General features: G+C 48.6%; 1 protein-coding gene across 3 annotated transcripts in view; it reads left to right on the top strand.

The window, feature by feature from the left end:
- Nucleotides 1-357: 357 nt before the first annotated feature.
- LOC144610713 (adhesion G protein-coupled receptor E3-like) overlaps nt 358-24,846 on the top strand; it is an 85,342-nt gene continuing 60,853 nt past the window's right edge. For all 3 annotated transcript variants that reach the window (XM_078429618.1, XM_078429619.1, XM_078429620.1), the window contains exon 1: nt 358-605. In XM_078429618.1, coding sequence (XP_078285744.1) covers nt 581-605 — 25 coding nt within the window. In that variant the 5' untranslated portion in view covers nt 358-580. The remainder of the gene's footprint in view (nt 606-24,846) is intronic.

The following is a 24,846-nucleotide window of genomic DNA, read 5'->3' on the forward strand; positions in this document are numbered from 1 at the left end:
GAAGCCCCCCCAGGGTCCCCTTGGGCACCGCGTGTGCGTGTTTCCGCTCCAGGGACACGCGGGCACGGACGTTACTGTCGACTGTCCGCTGCTTGGACCCGCTGCGAGCGGCCATCTTGGCCAGGCCCAGGAGCAGACCAACAGGGAGACTCCCTCCCTCCTGACCCTCCTCCCTCTGTACCGGGTGCCCAAAAATCTGGAGCCAAATGCTGAGTGGGTTGTCGGGAGTGAGTGCTTGGCTCGGTGAAACAGCTGTCCTAGCAACAGCTGTGGTGGGGTGGGGTGGAGTGTGGTGTGTCCACAGGCTTCTGTCTCATGTCATCCTCAGGACCGCTCGTCGGACCTCACCCCCCCCCATCCAACATCTGCGGAGTTTCCCCGCACCGATAGCACGCCTATTATTCATCTCTGAGCCACATGCTCGTGAATCAAAGGAGGATTCATGTAGAATACTCTGGGCTCTGACCTTGCCCCAAGCAGCTTCCTGGTTTTGTCACGGTTATAATGAGAGGATGTGGCAAGCAGCGATCACATTGAGCACGGCCAGACTGTACAACACTCTGACCATACCCTCGGCACCATGGCAAGCACAGTAGTCCTACTGGGTAAGAGACTTTTATATAACTAACTCTAAGCTGCCTTTTATCTAAAGATCGGAGTGAACACAGACGGAATGTAGAGGCACTGAGATTCTCTGAAGTGTTTTTGCACAGTTTGTGTATATTTGTTCTGAATAAAACTTACTTTTGAAGTAAAAGTACTGTAATCCCCCTCCCCAGCTGGAGAATCATTCTCTCCTGCAGATTTTCTTCTTTTATTTAAACAAGGTGATTTAATTTTCGACTCGCTGTGTTTGCTGATCACCACATCAAAGCCACATCACCGCTCTGAGCATTGGCTCAGTGGGTCTGATTTAGGACAGAGTACTACATGAAAATAACTGCAGATGCCGGTACAAATCGAAGGTATTTATTTCACAAATTGCTGGAGTAACTCAGCGGGTCAGGCAGCATCTCCGGTACTGTTGTTTTGGATCTCTGAAGTGCTTGTGAAGGGTGCAGTATCTTTCCAAGTCAGGCCAAGGTGCTGAGAAAAGTGGAGCGGATTTTGATATTCTGGAGAGGCAGCGAGGATTTTCAACAAGAAGGATGCCAGTAACCAGGATATCGCTTGTCCTTTGCTTGTAGCTCAGCAACTTGTTGCGATCTGGAATTCATTGCCTTTGAAAAGCTCGGTGGAGGCAGATTACGAAGAATTAAAACACTGGAGCAGGGACGGAACTAATTTGGCAGCTCCAGAATAAATGCTAATGTGCTTTGCAGCAAGACCACGAAATGTTATTTTAATAATATTTCCTGCTATCAAATTGTCTTTTTTTTTCAGTGCTAGTTACTTTTGAGTTCAATTATTTATCGATTTATTCTTTCTTTCTGAGGGACAAGAAATAGCAAATTGTTAGGAAAGTGGTAACTGTAAAGATAGACTCGAAATGCTGGAGTAACTCAGCGGGACAGGCAGCATCTCTGGAGAGAAGGAATAGGTGAAACATAGAAAATAGGTGCAGGAGGAGGCCATTCGGCCCTTCGAGCCAGCACCGCCATTCATTGTGATCATGGCTGATCATCCACAATCAGTAACCTGTGCCTGCCTTCTCCCCATATACCTTGATTCCGCTAGCCCCTAGAGCTCTATCTAACTCTCTCTTAAATCCATCCAGTGAATTGGCCTCCACTGCCCTCTGTGGCAGAGAATTCCACAAATTCACAACTCTCTGGGCGAAAACGTTTTTTCTCACCTCAGTTTTAAATGGCGTCCCCTTTATTCTAAGACTGTGTGGCCCCTGATTCTGGACTCGCCCAACATTGGGGAAAAAAATTCTGCATCTAGCTTGTCCAGTCCTTTTATAATTGTACACGTTTCTATAAGATCCCCTCTCATCCTTCTAAACTCCAGTGAATACAAGCCTAGTCTTTCCAATCTTTCCTCATATGACAGTCCCGCCATTCCGGGGATCAATCTCGTGAACCTACGCTGCACTGCCTCAATAGCAAGGGTCGAGAAGAAGTCTGAAGAAGGGTCTCGACCCGAAACGTCACCTATTCCTTCTCGCAAGAGATGATGCCTGAACCGCTGAGTTACTCCAGCATTATGTGTCTTTCCTCCACTATGTAAAGTCAGTTGTTGTTAGAGGTGAGCCCCATTGTTAGTCTTCACTCCTGCCCATATCTTCACTTCCTTTGTTCCTTTTATTGCTTTGCTTTCTTTACCTTTATTCATGACAAAAGCAGTGGGTTTCTCGTGTCAGTGGCCCTGTTAATGCAGAGGATAGGCACAAAATGCTGGAGTAACTCAGCGGGACAGGCAGCATACATGGATACTGAGATACATAGACAATAGGTGCAGGAGTAGGCCATTCGGCCCTTCGAGCCAGCACCGGCATTCATTAACATATAACATATAACTACAGCATGGAAACAGGCCTGTCCGGCCCTACCAGTCCACGCTGACCATTCTCCCTGACCTAGTCTCATCTACCTGCACTCAGACCATAACCCTCCAATCCCCTCCTATCCATATACCTATCCAATTTTCTCTTAAATAATAAAATCGAGCCAGCCTCCACCACTTCCACCGGAAGCCCATTCCATACAGCCACAACCCTCTGAGTAAAGAAGTTCCCCCTCATGTTACCCCTAAACCTTTGTCCCTCAATTCTGAAGCTATGTCCCCTTGTTGGAATCTTCCCCACTCTCAAAGGGAAAAGCCTACCCACGTCAACTCTGTCCGTCCCTCTCATAATTTTAAAAACCTCTATCAAGTCCCCCCTCAACCTTCTACGCTCCAAAGAATAAAGACCCAACCTGTTCAACCTCTCTCTGTAGCCTAAGTGCTGAAACCCAGGCAACATTCTAGTAAATCTCCTCTGTACCCTCTCCATTTTGTCGACATCCTTCCTATAATTTGGCGACCAGAACTGCACACCATACTCCAGATTCGGCCTCACCAATGCCCTGTACAATTTCAACATTACATCCCAACTTCTATACTCGATGCTCTGTTTTATAAAGGCAAGCATACCAAACGCCTTCTTCACCACCCTATCCACATGAGATTCCACCTTCAGGGAACAATGCACAGTTATTCCCAGATCCCTCTGTTCCACTGCATTCCTCAATTCCCTACCATTTACCCTGTACGTCCTATTTTGATTTGTCCTACCAAAATGCAGCACCTCACACTTATCAGCATTAAACTCCATCTGCCATCTTTCAGCCCACCCTTCCAAAAGGCCCAAGTCTCTCTGTAGACTTTGAAAATCTACCTCACTATCAACTACTCCACCTATCTTAGTATCATCTGCATATTTACTAATCCAATTTGCCACACCATCATCCAGATCATTAATGTAAATGACAAACAACAGTGGACCCAACACAGATCCTTGGGGCACTCCACTAGACACTGGCCTCCAACCTGACATACAATTGTCAACCGTTACCCTCTGGTATCTCCCATTCAGCCATTGTTGAATCCATCTTGCGATCATCGTCCACAATCAATACCCCATTCCTGCCTTCTCCCCATATCCCTTGATTCCGCTACCCCCTAGAGCTCTATCTGACTCTCTTTTGAACGCATCCAGTGAATTGGCCTCCACTGCCCTCTGTGGCAGAGAATTCCACAAATTCACAACTCTCTGAGTGAAAAGGTTTTTCTGCATCTCAGTGCTAAATGGCCTCCCCTTTATTTTTAAACTGTGTGACCCCTGGTTCTGGACTCCCCCAACATCGGGAACAATTTTCCTGCATCTAGCCTGTGCAAACCCTTAAGAATTTTATATGTTTCTATAAGATCCCCTCTCATCCTTCTAAATTCCAGTGTATACAAGCCTAGTCGCTCCAGTCTTTCAACATAGGACAGTCCCGCCATTCCGGGAATTAACCTAGTAAACCTACGCTGCACGCCCTCAATAGCAAGAATATCCTTCCACAAATTTGGAGACCAAAACTGCACACAGTACTCCAGGTGCGGTCTCACTAGGGCCCTGTACAACTGCAGAAGGACCTCTTTGCTCCTATACTCAACTCCTATTGTTATGAAGGCCTTTCTTCACTGCCTGGGACGGGACTCCCATCCATTTTCCAACGTCACCTATCCATTTTCTCCACAGATGCTGCCTGACCCGCTGAGTTACTCCAGCACTTTGTTTCTTTCCCCCCCCCCCTCGTAAACCAGCATCTGCAGTTCTCTCGTTTCCCTGATTTTGGTAGCTTGTTCAGAATGGGGCTGTGGAATGGGACTCCTTCTACACCATAAGGTTCAATGGTAAGATGTTTTGTGAAGGAAGGAAGACAAAACAAGGTACACAAAAACATGGGGGGGGGGGGGGAAAGGAAACGATAAGTAACTGTTGGCTGGCTGCCGTGCACACGGCCCCTTCAGCGGAACAAACAAACAAACAAACAAACAAACATACACAGACTTATCCCCTGGGTAGAGGATTCTAAACTAGAGTGCCCCCCCCCCCCCCCCCACCGGGTCTTCCTTTGTCCTCCCACCGTCCCTCACGGCGGTCCTCCCCACACCAGGTCCTCCATTGTTCCTCACGGCGATCTCCCCACATTGTCTTCCCTTAGAAGGAATGGGTGACGTTCCAGAAGTTGAGACCCTTCTGTGGTGTGCCCTGTGTTTCACTTCATCCACTGACACATGGAAGATATCTCTCCAGAGAGAGCTACTGGGCACGTCTCTTTCAGTTGGCAGTGATCTTGCATTTTTTTATGGTGAAGGACTTATAGTTTCCAAATTACTGTTGTCACTTAATGTAATAAAAAGGGACTGCAGATGCTGGTTTATACCAAAGATAGACACAAAACGCTGGAGTAACTCAGCGGGTCAGGCAGCATATGGGTGACCTTTCAGGTCGCGACCCTTCTTCAGTCATAAGTTCATCCGTTCATACGTTCTAGGAACAGAATAAGGCCATTCAGCCCATCAAGCTAGAGAACATAGGTTCGAGGTGAAGGGGAAAAGATTTAATAGGAATCTGAGGGGTAACTTTTTCACACAGAGGGTGGTGGGTGTATGGAACAAGCTGCGAGAGGAGGTAGTTGAGGCTGGGACTATCCCAACGTTTAAGAAACAGTTAGACAGGTACATGGATAGGACAGGTTTGGAGGGATATGGACCAAGCGCAGGCACGCGAGACAAGTGTGACTGGCTAATGTTGGCCGGTGTGGGCAAGTTGGGCCGAAGGGCATGTTTCTACCTTGTATCGCTGAATGGACTTTGCTGGCTTTACCTTGCACTAAATGTTATTCCCTTGTCATGTATCTATACACTGTAAATGTCTCGATTGTAATCATGTATTGTCTTTCTTCTGACTGGACAGCACGCAACAAAAGCTTTTCACTGTACCTCGGTACACGTGATAATAAACTAAACTGAACTGACTCTAAGTCCACTCAGCCATTCAACCATGGCTGATCTATCTCTCCCTCTCCATCCCATTCTCCTGCCTTTTTCCCATAACCCCTGACACCCGCACTAATCAAAAATCTGCCAATCTATAAAAATATTAAAAATATCCATGGCTTGGCCTCCACAGCCTTCTGCCTGAAGGGTTAACTCTCCATATTCTCCAGAGATGCTGCCCGGCCCACTGAGTTACCCGGAATTTTGTGTCTATCTTTACAAACTTCACTTTCCTGCCCATTTGTCATGTCTCTTCCCTCAGGAAGAAAGAATGAATCGGTAAATAATCCAGCTCAAAAATAACTCACAATGAAAAATGACATTTTTGGTGCAAGAAAGAGTATTATCAAAATAACCCCATTGTTCCGTTTTGGTGCAGATGACAATTAAACGCTCTTGACCATTGTCTGAGAAAAACTGCAGATGCTGGTTTAAATCGAAGATAGACACAAAATGCTGGAGTAACTCAGCGGCTCAGGCAGCATCTCTGGAGAGAAGGAATGGGTGACGTTTCGGGTTGAGACCCTTCTTCAGACTGACATATGAATCAGTCTTAAGAGTTATGAATCTCTTGAGTTTGAGGGTTTAGGTTTAGCTTCATTATTGTCTGAGTAGTTCATCACGACTGTAGTTTAGAGAAACAGCGCGGAAACAGGGTCTTCGACCCACCGGGTCTGTGCCGCCCGGCGATCCCCGCACACTAACACTATCCTACACCCACTAGGGACAATTTTTACATTTACACCAAGCAAATTAACCTGCAAACCTGCACGTCTTTGGAGTGTGGGAGGAAACCGAAGATCTCGGAGAAAACCCACGCAGGTCACGGGGAGAACGTACAAACTCCGTACAGACAGCACCCGTAGTCAGGATGGAACCCGGGTCTCTGGCGCTGTAAGGCGGCAACTCTACCGCTGCGCCACAGTGACCGCCTTGACAGTGAAAGGCTTTTTGCGTGCTGTCCAAGCAGACCAGATCATGCTATACATGGAAATGCACCTCGACCCGAAACGTCACCCATTCCTTCTCTCCAGAGAAGCTGAGTTACTCCAGCATTTTGTTTCTATACATGGATACAATCAAGTGTTGTTGTGCCTTCTTGGCCAGTGCACTATTTTTGTATTTTATTGATTTTATTTTGTTTCATATTTTTTATATGATGACTTTGTTAGTTTATTATGTTTTGTGTTTACAGACCTGTTATGCTGCTGCAAGTAAGAATATAATTGTTCTGCTTTATTGGCACATTTGATAATTAAACATGCTTGATTCTTGAATGTAGCAGCTTTGTATAAAACGAAGAGGACTCTTCCTTCTTTTACCCGAATGGTAGGTGCAGAATAATTCTATGTCGGAAAAAAACTGCAGATGCTGGTTTAAATCGAAGGCAGACACAAAATGCTGGAGTAACTCAGCGGGTCAGGCAGCATCTCAGGAGAGAAGGAATGGGTGACGTTTCTGGTCGAGACCCTGGCAGTCTGAAGAAGGGTCTCGACCCGAAACGTCACACATCCCTTCGCTCCAGAGATGCTGCCTGACCCGCTGAGTTACCCCAGCATTTGTGTCTACCTGCAGAATAATTCTGGTTAGGTTTAATTTAGTTTCTTATCAGCACTTGTACTGAGGTACAGTAAAAAGCTGTGCTGCTACGTACTATCCAGTCAGTGAAATGATTACAATCAAGTGTGCAGATACAGGATAACTTTACTGTTACAGGGCCCTTCCAAAGGGGTTAATTAAGAGAGGGGAAAAAAGAGCATGAAAGAAAGCTTGCGAGGAATATAAAAACTGACTGTAAAAGCTTCTTTAGGTATGTAAAATGGAAAAGGTTAGTGAGGACAAATGTACTGTTGGCCCCTTACAGTCAGAGCCAGGTGAATTTATAATTCCCGATTGTTCCCGATGTTGGGGAGGAGGTGGCTGATTTGGGATCTGGTGTCAGGACAATAGCCTCCTCTTGAATGTCACTAAAACTAAGGAGCTGATTGTGGACTTCAGAAGGGCTAAACATCCAAGGACGTACACGCCACTGGAGATAAATGGGTCTACTGTGGATAGGGTGAGCAGTTTTAAATGCTTGGGAGTCCGCATCAAAGAGGATCTGACATGGACAACGTACATTGCCGCACTGGTGGGTAAGGCAAAGTAGCGCCTTTACCACCTTAGACAGCTGAGGAAATTCAGAGTGTCTCTCAGGATCCTTCATTGCTTCTACTCTGGGGCTGTAGAGAGCATCCTGTCCGGCAACATCACAGTCTGGTTTGGGAACAGCTCTGCCCAGGGCAGGATGGCCCTGCAGAGAGTAGTGCGTTCGGCAGAACGCACCATGGAAACTACACTCGTCCCCCTGCAGGACCTATACATCAGGAGGTGCAGATCCAGAACAAGCAACATTATGAAGGACCCCTACCACCCCAGCAACTGACTGTTCCAGCTGCTACCGTCAGGCAAACGCCTCCGCTGTCACGCTGTGAAAACGGAGAGGATGAGACGGAGTTTCTTCCCACAGGCCATCAGGACTGTCAACTTCTATAACTCCAGAGACTACATTTTTGTCTACACTATAGTAACTTATTAACATTATTTATATGCTGTAACTGTAATTCTTCTTTTTGCACAATCCGCAGGCATTGCCACTTTCATTTCACTGCACATCGTGTATGTGTATGTGACAAATAAACTTGACTTGACTTGGGGAAGTCCAGAACCAGGGGTCACAATTTAAGGATAAGGGGGAAGTCTTTTAGGACCGAGATGAGAAAACATTTCTTCACACAGAGAGTGATGAGTCTGTGGAATTCTCTGCCACAGAGGGTAGTTGAGGCCAGTTCATTGGCTATATTTAAGAGGGAATTAGATGTGGCCCTTGTAGCTAAAGGGATCAGGGGGTATGGAGAGAAGGCAGGTACAGGTTACTGAGCTGGATGATCAGCCGTGATCATATTGAATGGCGGTGCAGGTTCGAAGGGCCGAATGGCTTACTCCTGCACCTTGTTTCTATGTTTCTATGTTTCTATAATGGGAAACAAGGAAATGGCACAACAGTTCAACGAGTACTTTGGTTCCGTCTTCATTAAGGAAGGCACAAACAATCTCCCGGGAATACTAGGGGGACCGAGCATCTCGTGGGATGTTGTGGCATTGGAGAGGGTCCAGAGGAGGTTTACAAGAATGATCCCAGGGATGATTGAGTTAACGTATGATGAGTGTTTGACAGCACTGGGCCTGTACTTGCTGGAGTGTAGAAGGAAGAGGGGGGACCTCATTGAAACTTACAGTAATAACTAGACCAAGTGGACCCCATTGGGTCCAAACCTCTCCTGCATTGGTGCAGCACCCTCTCCTCCCCCTTCTCCCCCCCACCACTCCATCCCCCTCAACCCCCCTTGTCCTCCCTCCCTCCCCCTCCCTCCCTAGGAGATAGATTTAAACTTTAAAAGGTGAATAACTTAAAAAATATAACACCGATTGCAATGAAACTTCTTCCATTAGCACCAAAGGGACGACGGTGAGTAAGGTGGGCCTAAAATTGTCGCGCTATCGTGTACCGTTTTGACTGTAGTTCAGGAACAAACAAACAAACAAACGAGAGTTTTAGTATGCAGAAGATGAAAGGCCTGGATAGAGTGGATGTGGAGAGGATGTTTCCACTAGTGCGAGAGTCTTGGACCAGAGGGCACAGCCTCAGTGCCAGAGACCCGGGTTCGGTCCTGACTACGGGTGCTGTCTGTACGGAGTTTGTACGTTCTCCATGTGACCGCCCGGGTACTTCGGTTTCCTCCCACACTCCAAAGACGTACAGGTTTGTAGGTTGATTGGCTTGGTATAAATGTAAAATGTCCCTAGTGTGTGTGGGACAGTGTTAGTGTGCGGGGATCGCTGGTCGGCGCGGACTCGGTGGGCTGAAGGGCCTGTTTCCGTGCTGTATCTCTAAACTGAGCGAAACTGGGCTGCATGTACAACTCTCGGCAGTTCCATGCGGTCTTGGTCAGAGCTGTTCCCAAACCAAGCTGCGATGCAACCCGACTATCGTTGCTATGGTGCATCTGTAGATGTTGGTAAGAGTTGCTGGAGATGTGGTGAGGTTCCTCATCATGCTGTGGAAGTGGAGGCTTGGTCGGGCTCGTGGTGACGTGACATTCCGGGGCGTGGTCAGCACATGACTCAGTGACGTGGGTTGCCAACTTCTGTGGTGACTAGGGTTGCCAACCATCCCGTATTAGCCGGGACATCCCGTATTTTGAGCTAAATTGGTTTGTCCCGTACGGGACCGCCCTTGTCCCATATTAGGCCCGGGGGGCACTGTAAGCCCGGACACTGTAGGCCCGGACAGTGTAGGTCCGGCCACTGTAGGCCTGGACACTGTAGGCCCAGACAGTGTAGGCCCGGACACTGTAGGCCCGGACAGTGTAGGCCCGGACACTGTAGGCCCGGACACTGTAGGCCCGGACACTGTAGGCCCGGACACTGCAGGCCTGGACACTGTAGGCCCGGACACTGTAGGCCCGGACAGTGTAGGCCGCCAACTCCTCAACAGTGATCTAGTCTACATTTTCTTTGACCTGCATCCCCTTTGATCTCTCGTTTTTCACACTTTATCCTTCCATATCTCCCTCTCCCCTGACTCTCGGTTTGAAGAAGGGTCTCGACCTGAAACGTCACCCATTCCTTCTCTCCAGAGATGCTGTCTGTCCTACTGAGGTACTCCAGCATTTTGAGTCTATCTTCAGTGTAAACCAGCGTCTGCAGTTCCTACCTACGCCACCTCCCTTCATTGTCCTTTGTTTGTACTTGTTACCTCCCTCGGTTGCTCTCTCTGTGGTGATCCCACAGCTCAACCTATGTTTCGGCCCAGATCCTCACATGAAACCACTGTTTATTTTCACATGCTCCTTTAAGATCCACTCCCCCTTTCTAGTTATTCTCATTGAACCCGTGTAAACAAGGCTCCAAAATTATTAAACAAAGTCTTCATCATTTGTCATTTCAAATTTGTATGAGATTAATTACATTGGCAGCAAACATTGTCATCCAGAGAAAGCCAATCTCCTTTCCAAATGCCTTAGAGTCTTGGAGAGTCATCGAGTCATACAGTATAAGACTTTACAATAACTTCCTCCTTCAACACACTGACCCATGAAGGCAAGCATACCATAGCCTTCATAGAGTCATTGAGTGATACAGTGTGGAAACAGGCCCTTCGGCCAAACATGCCCATATCGGCCAACATGTCCCAGCTACACTAGTCCCACCTGTCTGCGCTTGGTCCATATCCCTCCAAACCGGTCCTATCCATGTACCTGAAGGTTTTTAATATGTAAACAGCAATTGGTCCATGAATGTTGGGTAGAGTGGATCTGAGAGAGGTTTCAAAGGTCACATGTACCAATTAAGGTACAGTGATATGCGAATTACCATACAGCCATATGAAAAAAAAGGAACAAGACACACAACTACATAAAAGTTAATATAAACATTCACCACAGCAGATTCCCCACATTCCTCACTGTAATGGAAGGCAAAAAGGTCCAAACTTCTTCCTCTTTATTCTCCCGCGGTCGGGGCAGTCGAACCATCCGTCGGGGCGATCGAAACTCCCGCAACGGGGCGGTCGAAGCTCAAACGGCTTGGAGCGCCCGAAATCGGTCTCTGACCAGAGACCGCGGGCTCCACGATGTTAAAGTCCCACAGGCTCCCGTGGTTGGAGCTCCGAGGTCGACCCCTGGCAAAGGGATCTCGGCCTCCGCGATGGAGCTCTCAACACCGGTCTTCAGCAGAGGCCGCCAGCTCCACGATGTTAGGCCGCAGTGCGGACAGAGATACGATACGGTTAAAAAATCGCATCTCAGTCGAAGTAAGGGACTAGATAAAGTTAACATCACCGCAAAAACTCCCACAAAAGGCTTCAGTACAGCGCATTTGGTTTACAAAGCAGTGAAATACTTACAACACAAGTAACAGATACAGGAATAGGCCATTTATCTTGTATCTGGTCATCATTTATCTGAAGGAGGGTCTTGACCCGAGACGTCACCTATTCCTTTTCTCCAGAGATGTTGTCTGACCCGCTGAGTTACTCCAGCTTTTTGTGTCTATCATTATTTAACAAGATCAATGGACCACAGGGTTAATTTCCTGCTATAACCACAGATCCCTTAATACACAAGAGTCTCTCACTCTCTGCTGTTGAGATATAAACACTTTAACAGGCACGCTCAGAGTTACTGCTTCCTCTCGTAACGGTGAAACAGGGCAAGATGCAAATGTGCCCCTCACAAAGGGCTGGAAGCACTCAGCAGGTCGGGCAGCATCTGTGGAGGGAATGGCCAGGCAACCTTCTAACCCACCACTCTATCTCCAGGTCCCTCAGGTCGGCCGACTTGGGGCTACTGACTATCCCGCGATCTAGGCTTAAGCTCAGGGGTGACCGCGCTTTTGCGGTTGCAGCTCCTAGACTGTGGAACAGCATCCCTCTCCCCATCAGAACTGCCCCCTCCATCGACTCCTTTAAGTCCAGGCTCAAAACCTATTTCTACTCCCTAGCGTTTGAGGCCCTCTGAGGGGGCGCTGTGGAGTGTTTATGTATGTGCTGTTATGTTTGTGTGCCATTGTATGTTCGTTTTCTTAGTACCTGAACTGATGTACAGCACTTTGGTCAACGTGGGTTGTTTTTAAATGTGCTGTACAAATAAAATTGACTTGACTTGACTTGAACGTCTCGGGTCGGGGCCCTTCTTCAGAATGAAGAAGAGTCCAGACCCAAAACGTCACCTCCTGTTGTGTAGGAAGGAACTGCAGGTGCTGGTTTAAACCGAAGATAGACACAAAAAGCTGGAGTAACTCAGTGGGACAGGCAGCATCTCTGGAGAGAAGGAATGGGTGACGTTTCGAGTCGAGACTTTCTTCAGTCTGAAGAAGGGTCTCGACCTGAAACGTCACCCATTCCTTCTCTCCAAAGATGCTGCCTGACCTGCTGAGTTACTCCAGCATTTTGTGAATAAATTGGGAACATGTTTCCTGCCTCTAACGTGTCCAACCCCTTAATAATCTTATACGTTTCGATAAGATCCCCTCTCATCCATCTAAATTCCGGTGTATACAAGCCTAGTCGCTCCAGTCTTTCAACCTATGACAGTCCCGCCATTCCGGGAATTAACCTAGTAAACCTAGGCTGCACGCCCTCAATAGCAAGAATATCCTTCCTCAAATTTGGAGACCCAAAACTGCACACAGTACTCCAGGTGCGGTCTCACTAGGACCCTGTACAACTGCACACAGTACTCCAGGTGCGGTCTCACTAGGGCCCTGTACAACTGCTAGCTAGACCATCGATTAGCCTGCGCAGTAGCACTATCCTACACACTGGGGAGAATTTACAAGTATCACCAAGGCCAATTAACTTCCCCCGCGGTCACGGGGAGAACGTACAATCTCCATACAGACAGCGCCCGTAGTTAGGATGGAACCCGGGTCTCTGGTGTTGCGAGGCAGCAACTCTACCGCTGCACCACTGTGCTGCCTCAAAGGTGATGCCCAATGTACAACCCAACATGCCACCAGAAGAGAATCATGCTCCCAGATGCCCCTCCAGGAAGCCCATCTACGTCACCCTGGAGAACGTCTGAAGATGCATGTCATTAGGCAATCATGTACGTTTAACCGTGTAGGAAAGAACTGCAGATACTGGTTTAAATCGAAGATAGACACAAAAAGCTGGAATAACTCAGCAGGTCAGGCAGCATCTCTGGAGAGAAGGAATGGGTGACGTTTCGGGTCGAGACCCTTCTACAGACTAGTGTAAATTTAACCAATGAGTTCCAATGATTGACCGGTGAGTTCGGATTTACTTGTTAAAATAATGTTTGTACGTTCTCCCTGTGACCTGGGTTCGGTTTTCTCCGGGTGCTCCGGTTTCCTCCCACACTCCAAAGACGTGCGGGTTTGTCTGTTAATTGGCTTCTGTAAATGTAAGTTGTCTCTTGTGTGTTGGATAGTGCTGGAGTAGAGGGTGCTCGATGGTACAGTGTGGACCCTGTGGGCCAAAGAGCCTGTTTCCATGCTGTATCTCTAAAGTCTAAATCTGCTTGTTTATCTGTCTATTACGTTCTTGTATTCTGGTTTATATAAATTGGCTGTTTCTTCCCCAACATAAACAATAATGTCCACACTTTAATGTACTGGAATTTAGAAGGATGAGAGGGGATCTTATCGAAACGTATAAGATTATTAAGGGGTTGGACACGTTAGAGGCAGGAAACATGTTCCCAATGTTGGGGGAGTCCAAAACAAGGGGCCACAGTTTAAGAATAAGGGGTAGGCCATTTAGAACGGAGATGAGGAAAATCTTTTTCAGTCAGAGAGTTGTGAATCTGTGGAATTCTCTGCCTCAGAAGGCAGTGGAGGCCAATTCTCTGAATGCATTCAAGAGAGAGCTAGATAGGGCTCTTAAGGATAGCGGAGTCAGGGGGTATGGGGAGAAGGCAGGAACGGGGTACTGATTGAGAATGATCAGCCATGATCACAATGTATGGTGGTGCTGGCTCGAAGGACCGAATGGCCTCCTCCTGCACCTATTGTCTATTGTTTATAAGTACAAGATTTCAAGATTCAAGATCAATTTATTGTCACGTGCACCAATTAAGGTACAGTGAAATTTGAGTTACCATACAACCACACTAAGTGAAAAGCAACAAGACACACAGTCACATAAAATAAGTGGCCATAAACATCCACCACAGCGGATTCCACATTCCTCACTGTGATGGAAGGTAATAAAGTTCAATCACCTTCCTCTTTGTTCACTCGCGGTCGGGGCTGTTGAACCGTCTGCAGTCGCCGCTGCCGACGGTCCAATATCTGAGCCCTCGCGTCGTAACGATCGAAACTCCCCGCGTCGGGGCGGTTGAAACTCTCTCCGTGGCGTGGAGCTCCCGAGTCGGCCTCTTCCCACCAGAGACTGCGGGCTTCACGGCGTTAGAGTCCACAGGCCCCGCGGTTGGAGCTCTCCACAGTCGATCCCCGGCAAAGGATCTCGTTGCATGGTCTCCCCTCCATTCCGTCCAACAGTTTTCAAACCGCATTCTCACGCTGTTTAAATCATTGTTTGTTGTATTCAGTGCAGTAGTCAGTATGCCACTTTACAGTCATAGAGTCACACAAAGTGGAAACAGGCCCCTGCTGACCAAGATGCACCATCTAAGCTAGTCCCCTTTGCCCACAATTTTGCCATAAACCTTTCCTACTGATGTATCTGTCCAAGGGTTTTTTAGGCCTGCAGAAGAGTCTCGACCTGAAACGTCACTCCAGAGATTCCTTCTCTCCAGAGATGCTGCCTGACCCGCTGAGTTACGCCAGCATTGTGTGTCTACCCCAGTGTTTTTAAATGCTTTTAGAGATACAGTGCAGAAACAGGCCCTTCGGCCCACCGAGTCCACACCGACCAGCGATCCCTGCACACTAACACTGTCCTACACCCACCAGGGACAATTTTACACATACATCAAGCCAATTAACCGACATACCTGTACGCCTTTGGAGTGTGGGAGGAAACCCACGCGGTCACGGGGAGAACGTACAAACTCCGTACAGGCAGCATCTCAAGGGAGAAAGAATGGGTGACGTTTCGGGTCGAGATCCTTCGAAAAACTCTGAAGAAGGGTCTCGCCCTGAAACGTCACCCATTCCTTCTCCCTTGAGATGCTGCCTGACCCGCTGAGTTACTCCAGCATTTTTTGCGTTCATCTTGAGAGCAGGACATGTGCCAGGGCACCAGAGACAATGTGCCGCTCCTCAGTAATGGTTCCCTCAGAGGGATGGTTTATACCCGTGGAAGGGGTGGAGTGTGACCTTGCGTAAATAGCTCACCCAGAGGGCCATAACTTGGGCTGTGAATTCACCCTCAGTTGGATCATCTACACAGAGTGAAACATGATTCCACGAAGATAGACGCACAAAACTGGAATAACTCAGCGGGTCAGGCAGCATCTCTGGAGAGAAGGAATGGGTGACGTTTAGGGTCGAGACCCTTTAGTTTAGCTTAGTTTAGTTGAGAGATAGAGGGCCGAAACCAGCCCTTTGGCCCACTTAGTGCGCACCGACCAGCAATCCCCGCACATTAGTCAAGTCAAGTCAAGTCAAGTTTATTTGTCAAATACACACACACACACACACGATGTGCAGTGAAATGAGAGTGGCAATGCCTGCGGATTGTGCAATTTTTTTTTTACAATTACAGCGTATAAATTAAAATTAATACAGAAAAAAAAATGTAGTCCTTGGAGTTATAATAGTTAACAGTCCTGATGTCCTGTGGGAAGAAACTCCGTCTCATCCTCTCCGTTTTCACAGCTTGACAGCGGAGGCGTTAACATTCTACACATCAGGGTCCATTTCACATTTACACCAAGCCAATTAACCTACAAACCTGCACGTCTTTGGAGTGTGGGAGGAAACCGAAGATCTCGGAGAAAACCCACGCAGGTCACGGGGAGAACGTACAAACTCCGTACAGACAGCACCCGTAGTCAGGATGGAACCCGGGTCTCTGGCGCTGTGAGGCAGCAACTCTACCGCTGCGCCACCGAGTCACCCTTCTTCAGACCCTTCCCTCCAGAGATGCTGCCTGTCCCGCTGAGTTACTCCAGCATTATTAAGGGGTTGGACACGTTAGAGGCAGGAAACATGTTCCCAATGTTGGGGGAGTCCAGAACCAGGGGCCACAGTTTAAGAATAAGGGGTAGGCCATTTAGAAACTGAGACGAGGAAAAACGTTTTCAGTCAGAGAGTTGTAAATCTGTGGAATTCTCTGCCTCAGAGGGCAGTGGAGGCCAATTCTCTGAATGCATTCAAGAGAGAGCTAGATGGAGCTCTTAAGGATAGCGGAGTCAGGGGGTATGGGGAGAAGGCAGGAACGGGGTACTGATTGAGAATGATCAGCCATGATCACATTGAATGGCGGTGCTGGCTCGAAGGGCCGAATGGCCTCCTCCTGCACCTATTGTCTATTTTGTGCCTGTCTCCTGTAAACCAGCATCTGCAGTTCCTTCTTACACATAAATTCACTAATGTCCAGCCTCCAGAGTTAAAATCTCAACAACGTTTTTTAAAGAGGTCAGTCAAACTCTATTAATATTGGCTCGATCCCCAGATGAAACTATAGTACTTGAAATATAATATATAGTGGTCTGTTCTGCTTCTTGTTTACACTGGACTGCAGCCAGTTGTGAAGCACTGATCAAAGCCTTCCAGTAATGCACTTGCTATTTCCAGCTCCCTTCCTCCCGGGCATCTTGTCCTTTACTAAACCACTACAAATCTTCAGCCACTCATCTAGGGATTAAGTTAAAAATCTGCAGATACTAAGGCTTCAGGCTTTAAAATTGGCTTTCATGGAGGGTAGCAGAGAAGGATACTGTGGAATTCACGCCGTGGAGGCCACGCGTGGACTTACAAACATAGAAACATAGAAAATAGGTGCAGGAGTAGGCCATTCGGCCCTTCGAGCCTGCACCACCATTCAATATGATCATGGCTAATCATCCAACTCAGTATCTGCCTTCTCTCCATACCCCCTGATCCCTTTAGCCACAAGGGCCACATCTAACTCCCTCTTAAATATAGCCAATGAACTGGCCTCAACCACCTTCTGTGGCAGAGAATTCCACAGATTCACCACTCTCTGTGTGAAAAAAAACGTTCTCATCTCGGTCCTAAAAGACTTCCCCCTTATCCTTAAACTGTGACCCCTTGTTCTGGACTTCCCCAACATCGGGAACAATCTTCCTGCATCTAGCCTGTCCAACCCCTTAAGAATTTTGTAAGTTTCTATAAGATCCCCCCTCAATCTTCTAAATTCCAGCGAGTACAAGCCGAGTCTATCCAGTCTTTCTTCATATGAAAGTCCTGCCATCCCAGGGATCAATCTGGTGAACCTTCTCTGTACTCCCTCTATGGCAAGAATGTCTTTCCTCAGATTAGGAGACCAACTTGGTGGGCTGAAGGGCCTGTTTCCACGCTGTGTCTCCATAAGCCCCTGTCCCACTTAGGCGATTGTTTAGGCGACTGCAGGCGACTAGGCTGTCACCACACGGTTGCCGGGGTGTCGCCTGTACGGTCGTGAGTCGTCTCCAAAGAGTCAGAGCGTTTTTCTGGTCGCCGCTGGATTTTGAAACGTTTAAAGATTTTCGGCGGCTGTTGGTTTGACGCCAATGATGGTAGCTTGACGTCTCCTGACGGGGGCGCTGTCGTAGGTTGTGGCCAGGTGATGTAGGTTGTGACTTCGGTGAATTCCATTGGCGACAACCTACATCAACCGGCGACAGGCACCGACCGGCGTCAAAACCGGAGGCCAAAATGACGTGAAATGTCTTCAGTTGTAGCCGACACGGTCGTAGCTTGTCGCGGGTCGACGTGGGTTGACTTTGGTTGTCGTAGGTTGTTGCCGGTTTGGTCATAGGGTGTCGTAGGTGCTGCCGTAGGTGGAAGTCCTAAGTCGCGCCGATTGGGTCGCCGGTTGTCGGTAGCTTGCCGCAGCTTGACATCGACTAGGTTGTTGGAGTTTGTCGTAAAAATCGAGTCTAAAGGTTCTAGGTTAATTGGCTTTGGTAAAAAAACATTGTAAATGGTCCCTTGTGTACAGATACTGCTGGAGCACAGGGTGATTGCTGGTCGGCACGGACTCAGTGGGACTCTCTAAACTAAACTAAACTGATCTAAACTCTAAACTGCGTTTTGGTCTTTTATTAGAAAATTAATGGTTTCAAAGTAGTTGAGTGGTTACAGTGATTCAGTTGGATAACAGTAATTATTTCCTCTGATGAGGAACTGGATCGATACAGGGCACGAGCATTAAGAGCTGGTTGAGAAGGCAGCCAAGTCTTGCAAAGTCTGTGGAAATCTGGGCCTGCTCGCCAAATGATAAGGGGTAGCAGGACGGGTTGAGTTTACAGGTAGGGTTGCCAACTGTCCCGTATTAGCCGGGACACCCCGTATATTGGGCTAAATTGATTTGTCCCGCACGTAACTGCCCTTGTCCCGTATTAGGCCTGGGAGGCACTGTAGGCCCGGACACTGTAGGCCCGGACGCTGTTGGCCCGAACACTGTAGGCCCGGACACTGTAGGCCCGGACGCTGTAGGCCCGGACGCTGTAGGCCCGGACGCTGTAGGCCCGGACGCTGTAGGCCCGGACACTGTAGGCCCCGACACTGTAGGCCCCGACGCTGTAGGCCCGGACGCTGTAGGCCCGGACGCTGTAGGCCCGGACACTGTAAGCCCGGATACTGTAAGGCCCGGATACTGTAAGGCCCGGACACTGTAGGCCCGGACACTGTAGGCCCGGACACTGTAGGCCCAGACACTTTAGGCCCGGACACTGTAGGCCCGGGGGGTGCTGTAGGCCCGGACACTGCAGGCCCGGACACTGTAGGCCCGGGGGGCGCTGTAGGCCCGGACACTGCTGGCCCGGGCACTGCTGGCCCGAACACTGTAGGCCTGGACACTGTAGGCCCGGACGCTGTAGGCCTGGACACTGTAGGCCCGGACGCTGTAGGCCCGGACACTGTAGGCCCGGGGGGTGCTGTAGGCCCGGACACTGCAGGCCCGGACACTGTAGGCCCGGGTGGCGCTGTAGGCCCGGACACTGCTGGCCCGGACACTGTAGGCCCGGACAGTGTAGGCCCAGACACTGTAGGCCCGGACACTGTAGGTCCGGAGGCCCGGGCACCGCCTAATGGAAGTTGCTTAGCAAACCGCCTCCCGGCCCGGGCGGCCGCCATTGGTGGAGCGGGATCACATGGCCGATGGCTGGGTGAGGTCACCTTTCGTCCCGTATTTGGGAGTGAGAAAGTTGGCAACACCTATTTACAGGTCTCTGATGGGACGGTGCTTGCTGAGATATCCTGGAGCATGCAGCAAAGTGTGGTGGTTGTGCAGAATGTTGACGAGGCTTTTGACTTGAGATTACAACATGGAAACAGGCACGTCAGCCCACCGAGTCCACGTTGTCCAGCGAGCTGGACACTAGCACTATCCTCAACACTCACTGCTCATTGGAGATCCTCGGACTATCTTTGATCGGACTTTACTATACTTTATCTAGCACTAAACGTTATTCACGTTATTCCCTTTATCATGTATCTATACACCGTGGACGGCTCGATTGTAATCACGTGTTGTCTTTCCGCTGACTGGTTAGCACGCAACAAAAGATTTTGACTGTACACGTGAATCAGAAACTAGAGGACAAAGGTTGAGGTGAGAGGGAAAAGATTTAATAGGAACCTGAGGGGTAACTTTTTCACACAGAGGGTGGTGGGTGTATGGAACGAGCTGCCGGAGGAGGTGGTTGAGGCTGGGACTATAACAACATTTGAAGGACATTTGGACAGGTACATGGACAGGACAGGTTTAGAAGGATATGGGCCAAACGCGGGCAGGTGGGACTTGTGTAGATGGGGCATCTTGGTTGGCATGGGCAACTTGGGCTGAAAGTGCCTGTTTTCACACTCTATGACTCTCAATGCACCTCAAAGACAGATCAAAGTAACTCGAGACCCAAAACGTCACCTATCCATGTTCTCCAGAGATGCTGCCTGTCCCGTTGAGTTTAGATTTTTTAGATTTAGATTTAGAGATACAGTGCAGAAACAGGCCCTTCGGCCCACCGGGTCCACGCCACCCAGCGATCCCCGTAACACTATCCTACACCCACTAGGGACAATTTTTACATTTGCCCAGCCAATTAAACTACAAACCTGCATGTCCTTGGAGTGTGGGAGGAAACCGAAGATCTCGGAGAAAACCCACGCAGGTCACGGGGAGAACGTACAAACTCCGTACAGACAGCGCCCGTAGTCAGGATTGAACCTGAGTCTCCGGCGCTGCATTCGCTGTAAGGCGGCAACTCTACCGCTGCGCCACCGTGCCGCCCTCCTTTACTCCAGCACTTTGTGTCTACCTTCGGTGTAGAAACATAGAAACATAGAAAATAGGTGCAGGAGGAGGCCATTCGGCCCTTCAAGCCTGTACGCACGGCCATTCAATATGATCATGGCTGATCATCCAGCTCAGTAACCTGTACCTGCCTTCTCTCCATACCCCCTGATCCCTTTAGCCACAAGGGCCACATCTAACTCCCTCTTAAATATAGCAAATGAACTGGCCTCAACTACCTTCTGTGGCAGAGAATTCCACAGACTCACCACTCTCTGTGTGAAGAAATGTTTTCTCATCTCGGTCCTAAAAGACTTCCCCCTTATCCTTAAGCTGTGACCCCTGGTTCTGGACTCCCCCAACATCGGGAACAATCTTCCCGCATCTAGCCTCTCCAACCCCTTAAGAATTTTATATGTTTCTATAAGTATGCTGTGTAAACCAGCATCTACAGTTCCTTCCTACACATGGGGTAAATGAACTTTGGCAAGGATTGAATAGCAAGGTTGTGTAAAGGACTGATTGGGCCCATCCCCATTCCTCATGCTAAATCCAACTGCTCGCCATGGAACGGGAAAAGCCCAAGCAACAATGAATACCCAACAAGGAAATGAAAATGATAACATTGGAAAGGAAGCCAAGGGTCACACAGAAAATAGATAACATACTGGCTGATATATTTCTGTGCCATTGTGTAAGAGACATTCATAAATCAGTGTGGCTGGAGGGTTTTCCCATGGTAACTAACTGGTAAAAGACCAGGAGCTGGATTTCATTCCCATGGGAAAATTATGAAGTATAAAATTATAAAAGGACTGGATAAGCCAGATGCAGGAAAAATGTTCCCAATGTTGGGGGAGTCCAGAACCAGGGGCCACACAGTCACAGAATAAAGGGGAGGCCATTTAAAACTGAGGTGAGAAAAAAACATTTTCACCCAGAGAGTTGTGAATTTGTGGAATTCTCTGCCACAGAGGGCAGTGGAGGCCAATACACTGGATGAATTTAAAAGAGAGTTAGATAGAGCTCTAGGGGCTAGTGGAATCAAGGGATATGGGGAGAAGGCAGGCACGGGTTACTGATTGTGGATGATCAGCCATGATCACAATGAATGGTGGTGCTGGCTCGAAGGGCCAAATGGCCTCCTCCTGCACTTATTTTCTATGTTTCTATGGAATAGTGATGAAGCTCCCAGTCAAACACATGCAGATGAACAAGTCAGTCTATAATGGTCAGGCACGCAAAGATTTCTACCTGCACCTCCTCCAACCTCATCTATTGTATCCACTGTTCCAGATGTCAACTTCTCTACACCGGCAAGACCAAATGTTTCGTTTCACTCAACTCCTTCGCTCAGTCCGCCTTAACCAACCTGATCTCCCGGTGGCTGAGCACTTCAACTCCCCCTCCCACTCCCAGTCTGACCTTTCTGTCATGGGCCTCCTCCAGTGTCATAGTGAGGCCCACCAGAAATTGGAGGAACAGCACCTCATATTTCGCTTGGGCAGCATGCAGCCCAGTGGTATGAACATTGACCTCTCCAACTTTAGATAGTTCCTCTGTCCCTCTCTTTCCCTCCCCCTTCCCAGTTCTCCCAGTAGTCAACCTGTCTCCAACTACATCCTATCTTTGTCCCACCCCCTCCCCTGACATCAGTCTGAAGAAGGGTCTCGACCCAAAATATTGCCCATTCCTTCTCTCCAGAGATGCTGCCTGACCCGCTGAGTTACTCCAGCATTTTGTGATACCTTCGATTTGTACCAGCATCTTCCCACTCTATTTTCCTACTCTATTTCTCTTTAGACTTTAGAGATACAGCGCTGAGAAAGGCTTGTTGACTCACCCACTCCACGCCGACCAGCGATCACCCCGCACACTAGCACAATCCTACACTTTATCATCTTTTTACCGAAGCAAATTAACCTACAATCGTTAGATTTTAGACAATAGACAATAGACACTAGGTGCCATTCGGCCCTTCGAGCCAGCACCGCCATTCACCGTGATCATGGCTGATCATCCACAATCAGTACCCCGTTCCTGCCTTCTCCCCATACCCCCTGACTCCGCTATCCTTAAGAGCTCTATCTAGCTCTCTCTTGAATGCATTCAGAGAATTGGCCTCCACTGCCTTCTGAGGCAGAGAATTCCACAGATTCACAACTCTCTGACTGAAAACGTTTTTCCTCATCTCTGTTCTAAATGTCCTACCCCTTATTCTTAAACTGTGGCCCCTTGTTCTGGACTCCCCCAACATTGGGAACATGTTTCCTGCCTCTAGCGTGTCCAACCCCTTAATAATCTTATATGTTTTGATAAGACTTTAGATATACAGCGCGGAAACAGGCCCTGCGGCCCACTGACTGCATCCGCCAGCGATCATCCCGTACATTCACACTATCCCACACACAAGGGACAATTCAGACCAAATTTTACCAAAGCCAATTAACCTACAAACCTGCACGTCTTTGGAGTGTGGGAGGAAACCGAAGATCTCGGAGAAAACCCACGCAGGTCACGGGGAGAACGTACAAACTCCGTACAGACAGCACCCGTAGTCAGCATGGAACCCGGGACTCCGGCGTTGCGAGGCAGCAACTCTACCGCTGTGCCACTGTGCTGCTCTCCTCTCCTTTAACATGAGGGGCCACTTAGGAAGAATGTAGTTTTTGTTCTCCAGAATAATTGATTTACTAGACCAAGTGGACCCGTTGGGCCCAAACCTCTCCTGCATTGGTGCAGCACCCTCTCCCCTCTCCTCTCTTCCCCTTCCCCTCCCCTCTCCTCCCCTCCCTCCCCCTCCTCCTCCGCCCCCTCCCCCTCCCCCCCTCCTTCCATCCCTCTCCCTCCCCCCTCCCTCCCTCCCCCCTCCCTCCCTAGGAGATAGATTTAAACTTTAAAATGTAAATATAACACCGATTTCAATGAAACTTCTTCCATTAGCACCATAGGGACGACGGTGAGTAAGGTGGGCCTAACATTGTCACGCTATCGTGTACCCTTTTGGCTGTAGTTCAGGAACAAACAAACAAACAAACGAGAGTTTGAGTATACAGATAAACCTCGCAGAAATACAATCAGGATGTGAGCAAATGGGCCTCAAGGTCATCAGAAAGCAGATTGATTTATTTAGTCGCGGTTAATTCCCCCATGCCATGGCTAAGGTTTGTATCCCGATCAATGGTCCAGAATCCAGCTGCTGATCCAGTAACTTCATCACACAATTGTGACTCTTAATTGTATAACATTTCCCCCGGCAAGCAGACAGTGTTTATGTGTATCATCTTTCATACAGCACGAATGATCTAATGCAGTCCCAGTTACTGTCTAATGGAGAACATCATCTTCCACAACAATTTATTCCTGGATAATTTCTTTTGAGTACAAGATACTTTGTAGAACTGCGATCAATAGGAAAATAATGTTATCTACTGATTTTAGTTTTAGTTTAGTTTAGAGATACAGCGCGGAAACAGGCCCTTTCGGCCCACCGGGTCCGCACCGCCCAGCGATCCCCACACACTAACACTATCCCACACCCACTAGGGACAATTTTTACATTTGCCCAGCCAATTAACCGACCAACCTGCACGTCTTTGGAGTGTGGGAGGAAACCGAAGATCTCGGAGAAAACCCACGCAGGTCACACGGGGAGAACGTACAAACTCCGTACAGACGGCACCCGTAGTCGGGATGGAACCCGGGTCTCCGGCGCTGCATTCGTTGTAAGGCAGCAACTCTATCGCTGCTCCACCTTGACATAAAGGGACATTAGGAGTGTGTCGGGGGGACTGCAGGTGCTGGTTTAAACCGAAGGTAGACACAAAATGCTGGAGTAACTCAACAGGACAGGCAGCATCTCTGGAGAGAAGGAATGGGTGACATTTCGGGGCGAGACCCTTCTTCAGACTGCAGTACATACATTAAGAAGGCAGGATGAAGAAGTCATGAACATAATATGTCATGGAAGTCATGGATGTCCCAAAACATATTTGGGATATAGTGTAGAAACTGGCCCTTTGGCCCACTGAGTCCGTGCCGACCAGCACCCCCCTACACAGGCAATGTCCTACACACTAGGGTCAATTTACAATCTTACTGTAGCCAATGAACTTACAAACCTGCAGGCCTGTTAGTGTGCGGAGATCGCTGGTCGGCGCGGACTCTGTGGACCGAAAGACCTGTTTCCGCACCCTATCTTTAAAACTAAACACTAAATAGTATTTCATAGTATTCACATTACAATGGTCACATATAGATAGGGTTGCCAACTGTCCCGTATTAGCCGGGACATCCCGTATTTTGGGCTAAATTGGTCTGTCCCGTACAGGACCACCCTTGTCCCCTATTAGGCCAGGGGGTGCTGTAGGCCCGGATGCTGTAGGCCCAGACACTGTAGGCCCAGACACTGTAGGCCCAGGCACTGTAGGCCCAGGGGGCGC

This window comes from Rhinoraja longicauda, chromosome 37, assembly GCF_053455715.1.
Source record: "Rhinoraja longicauda isolate Sanriku21f chromosome 37, sRhiLon1.1, whole genome shotgun sequence".
Taxonomy (NCBI): Eukaryota; Metazoa; Chordata; class Chondrichthyes; order Rajiformes; family Arhynchobatidae; genus Rhinoraja; species Rhinoraja longicauda.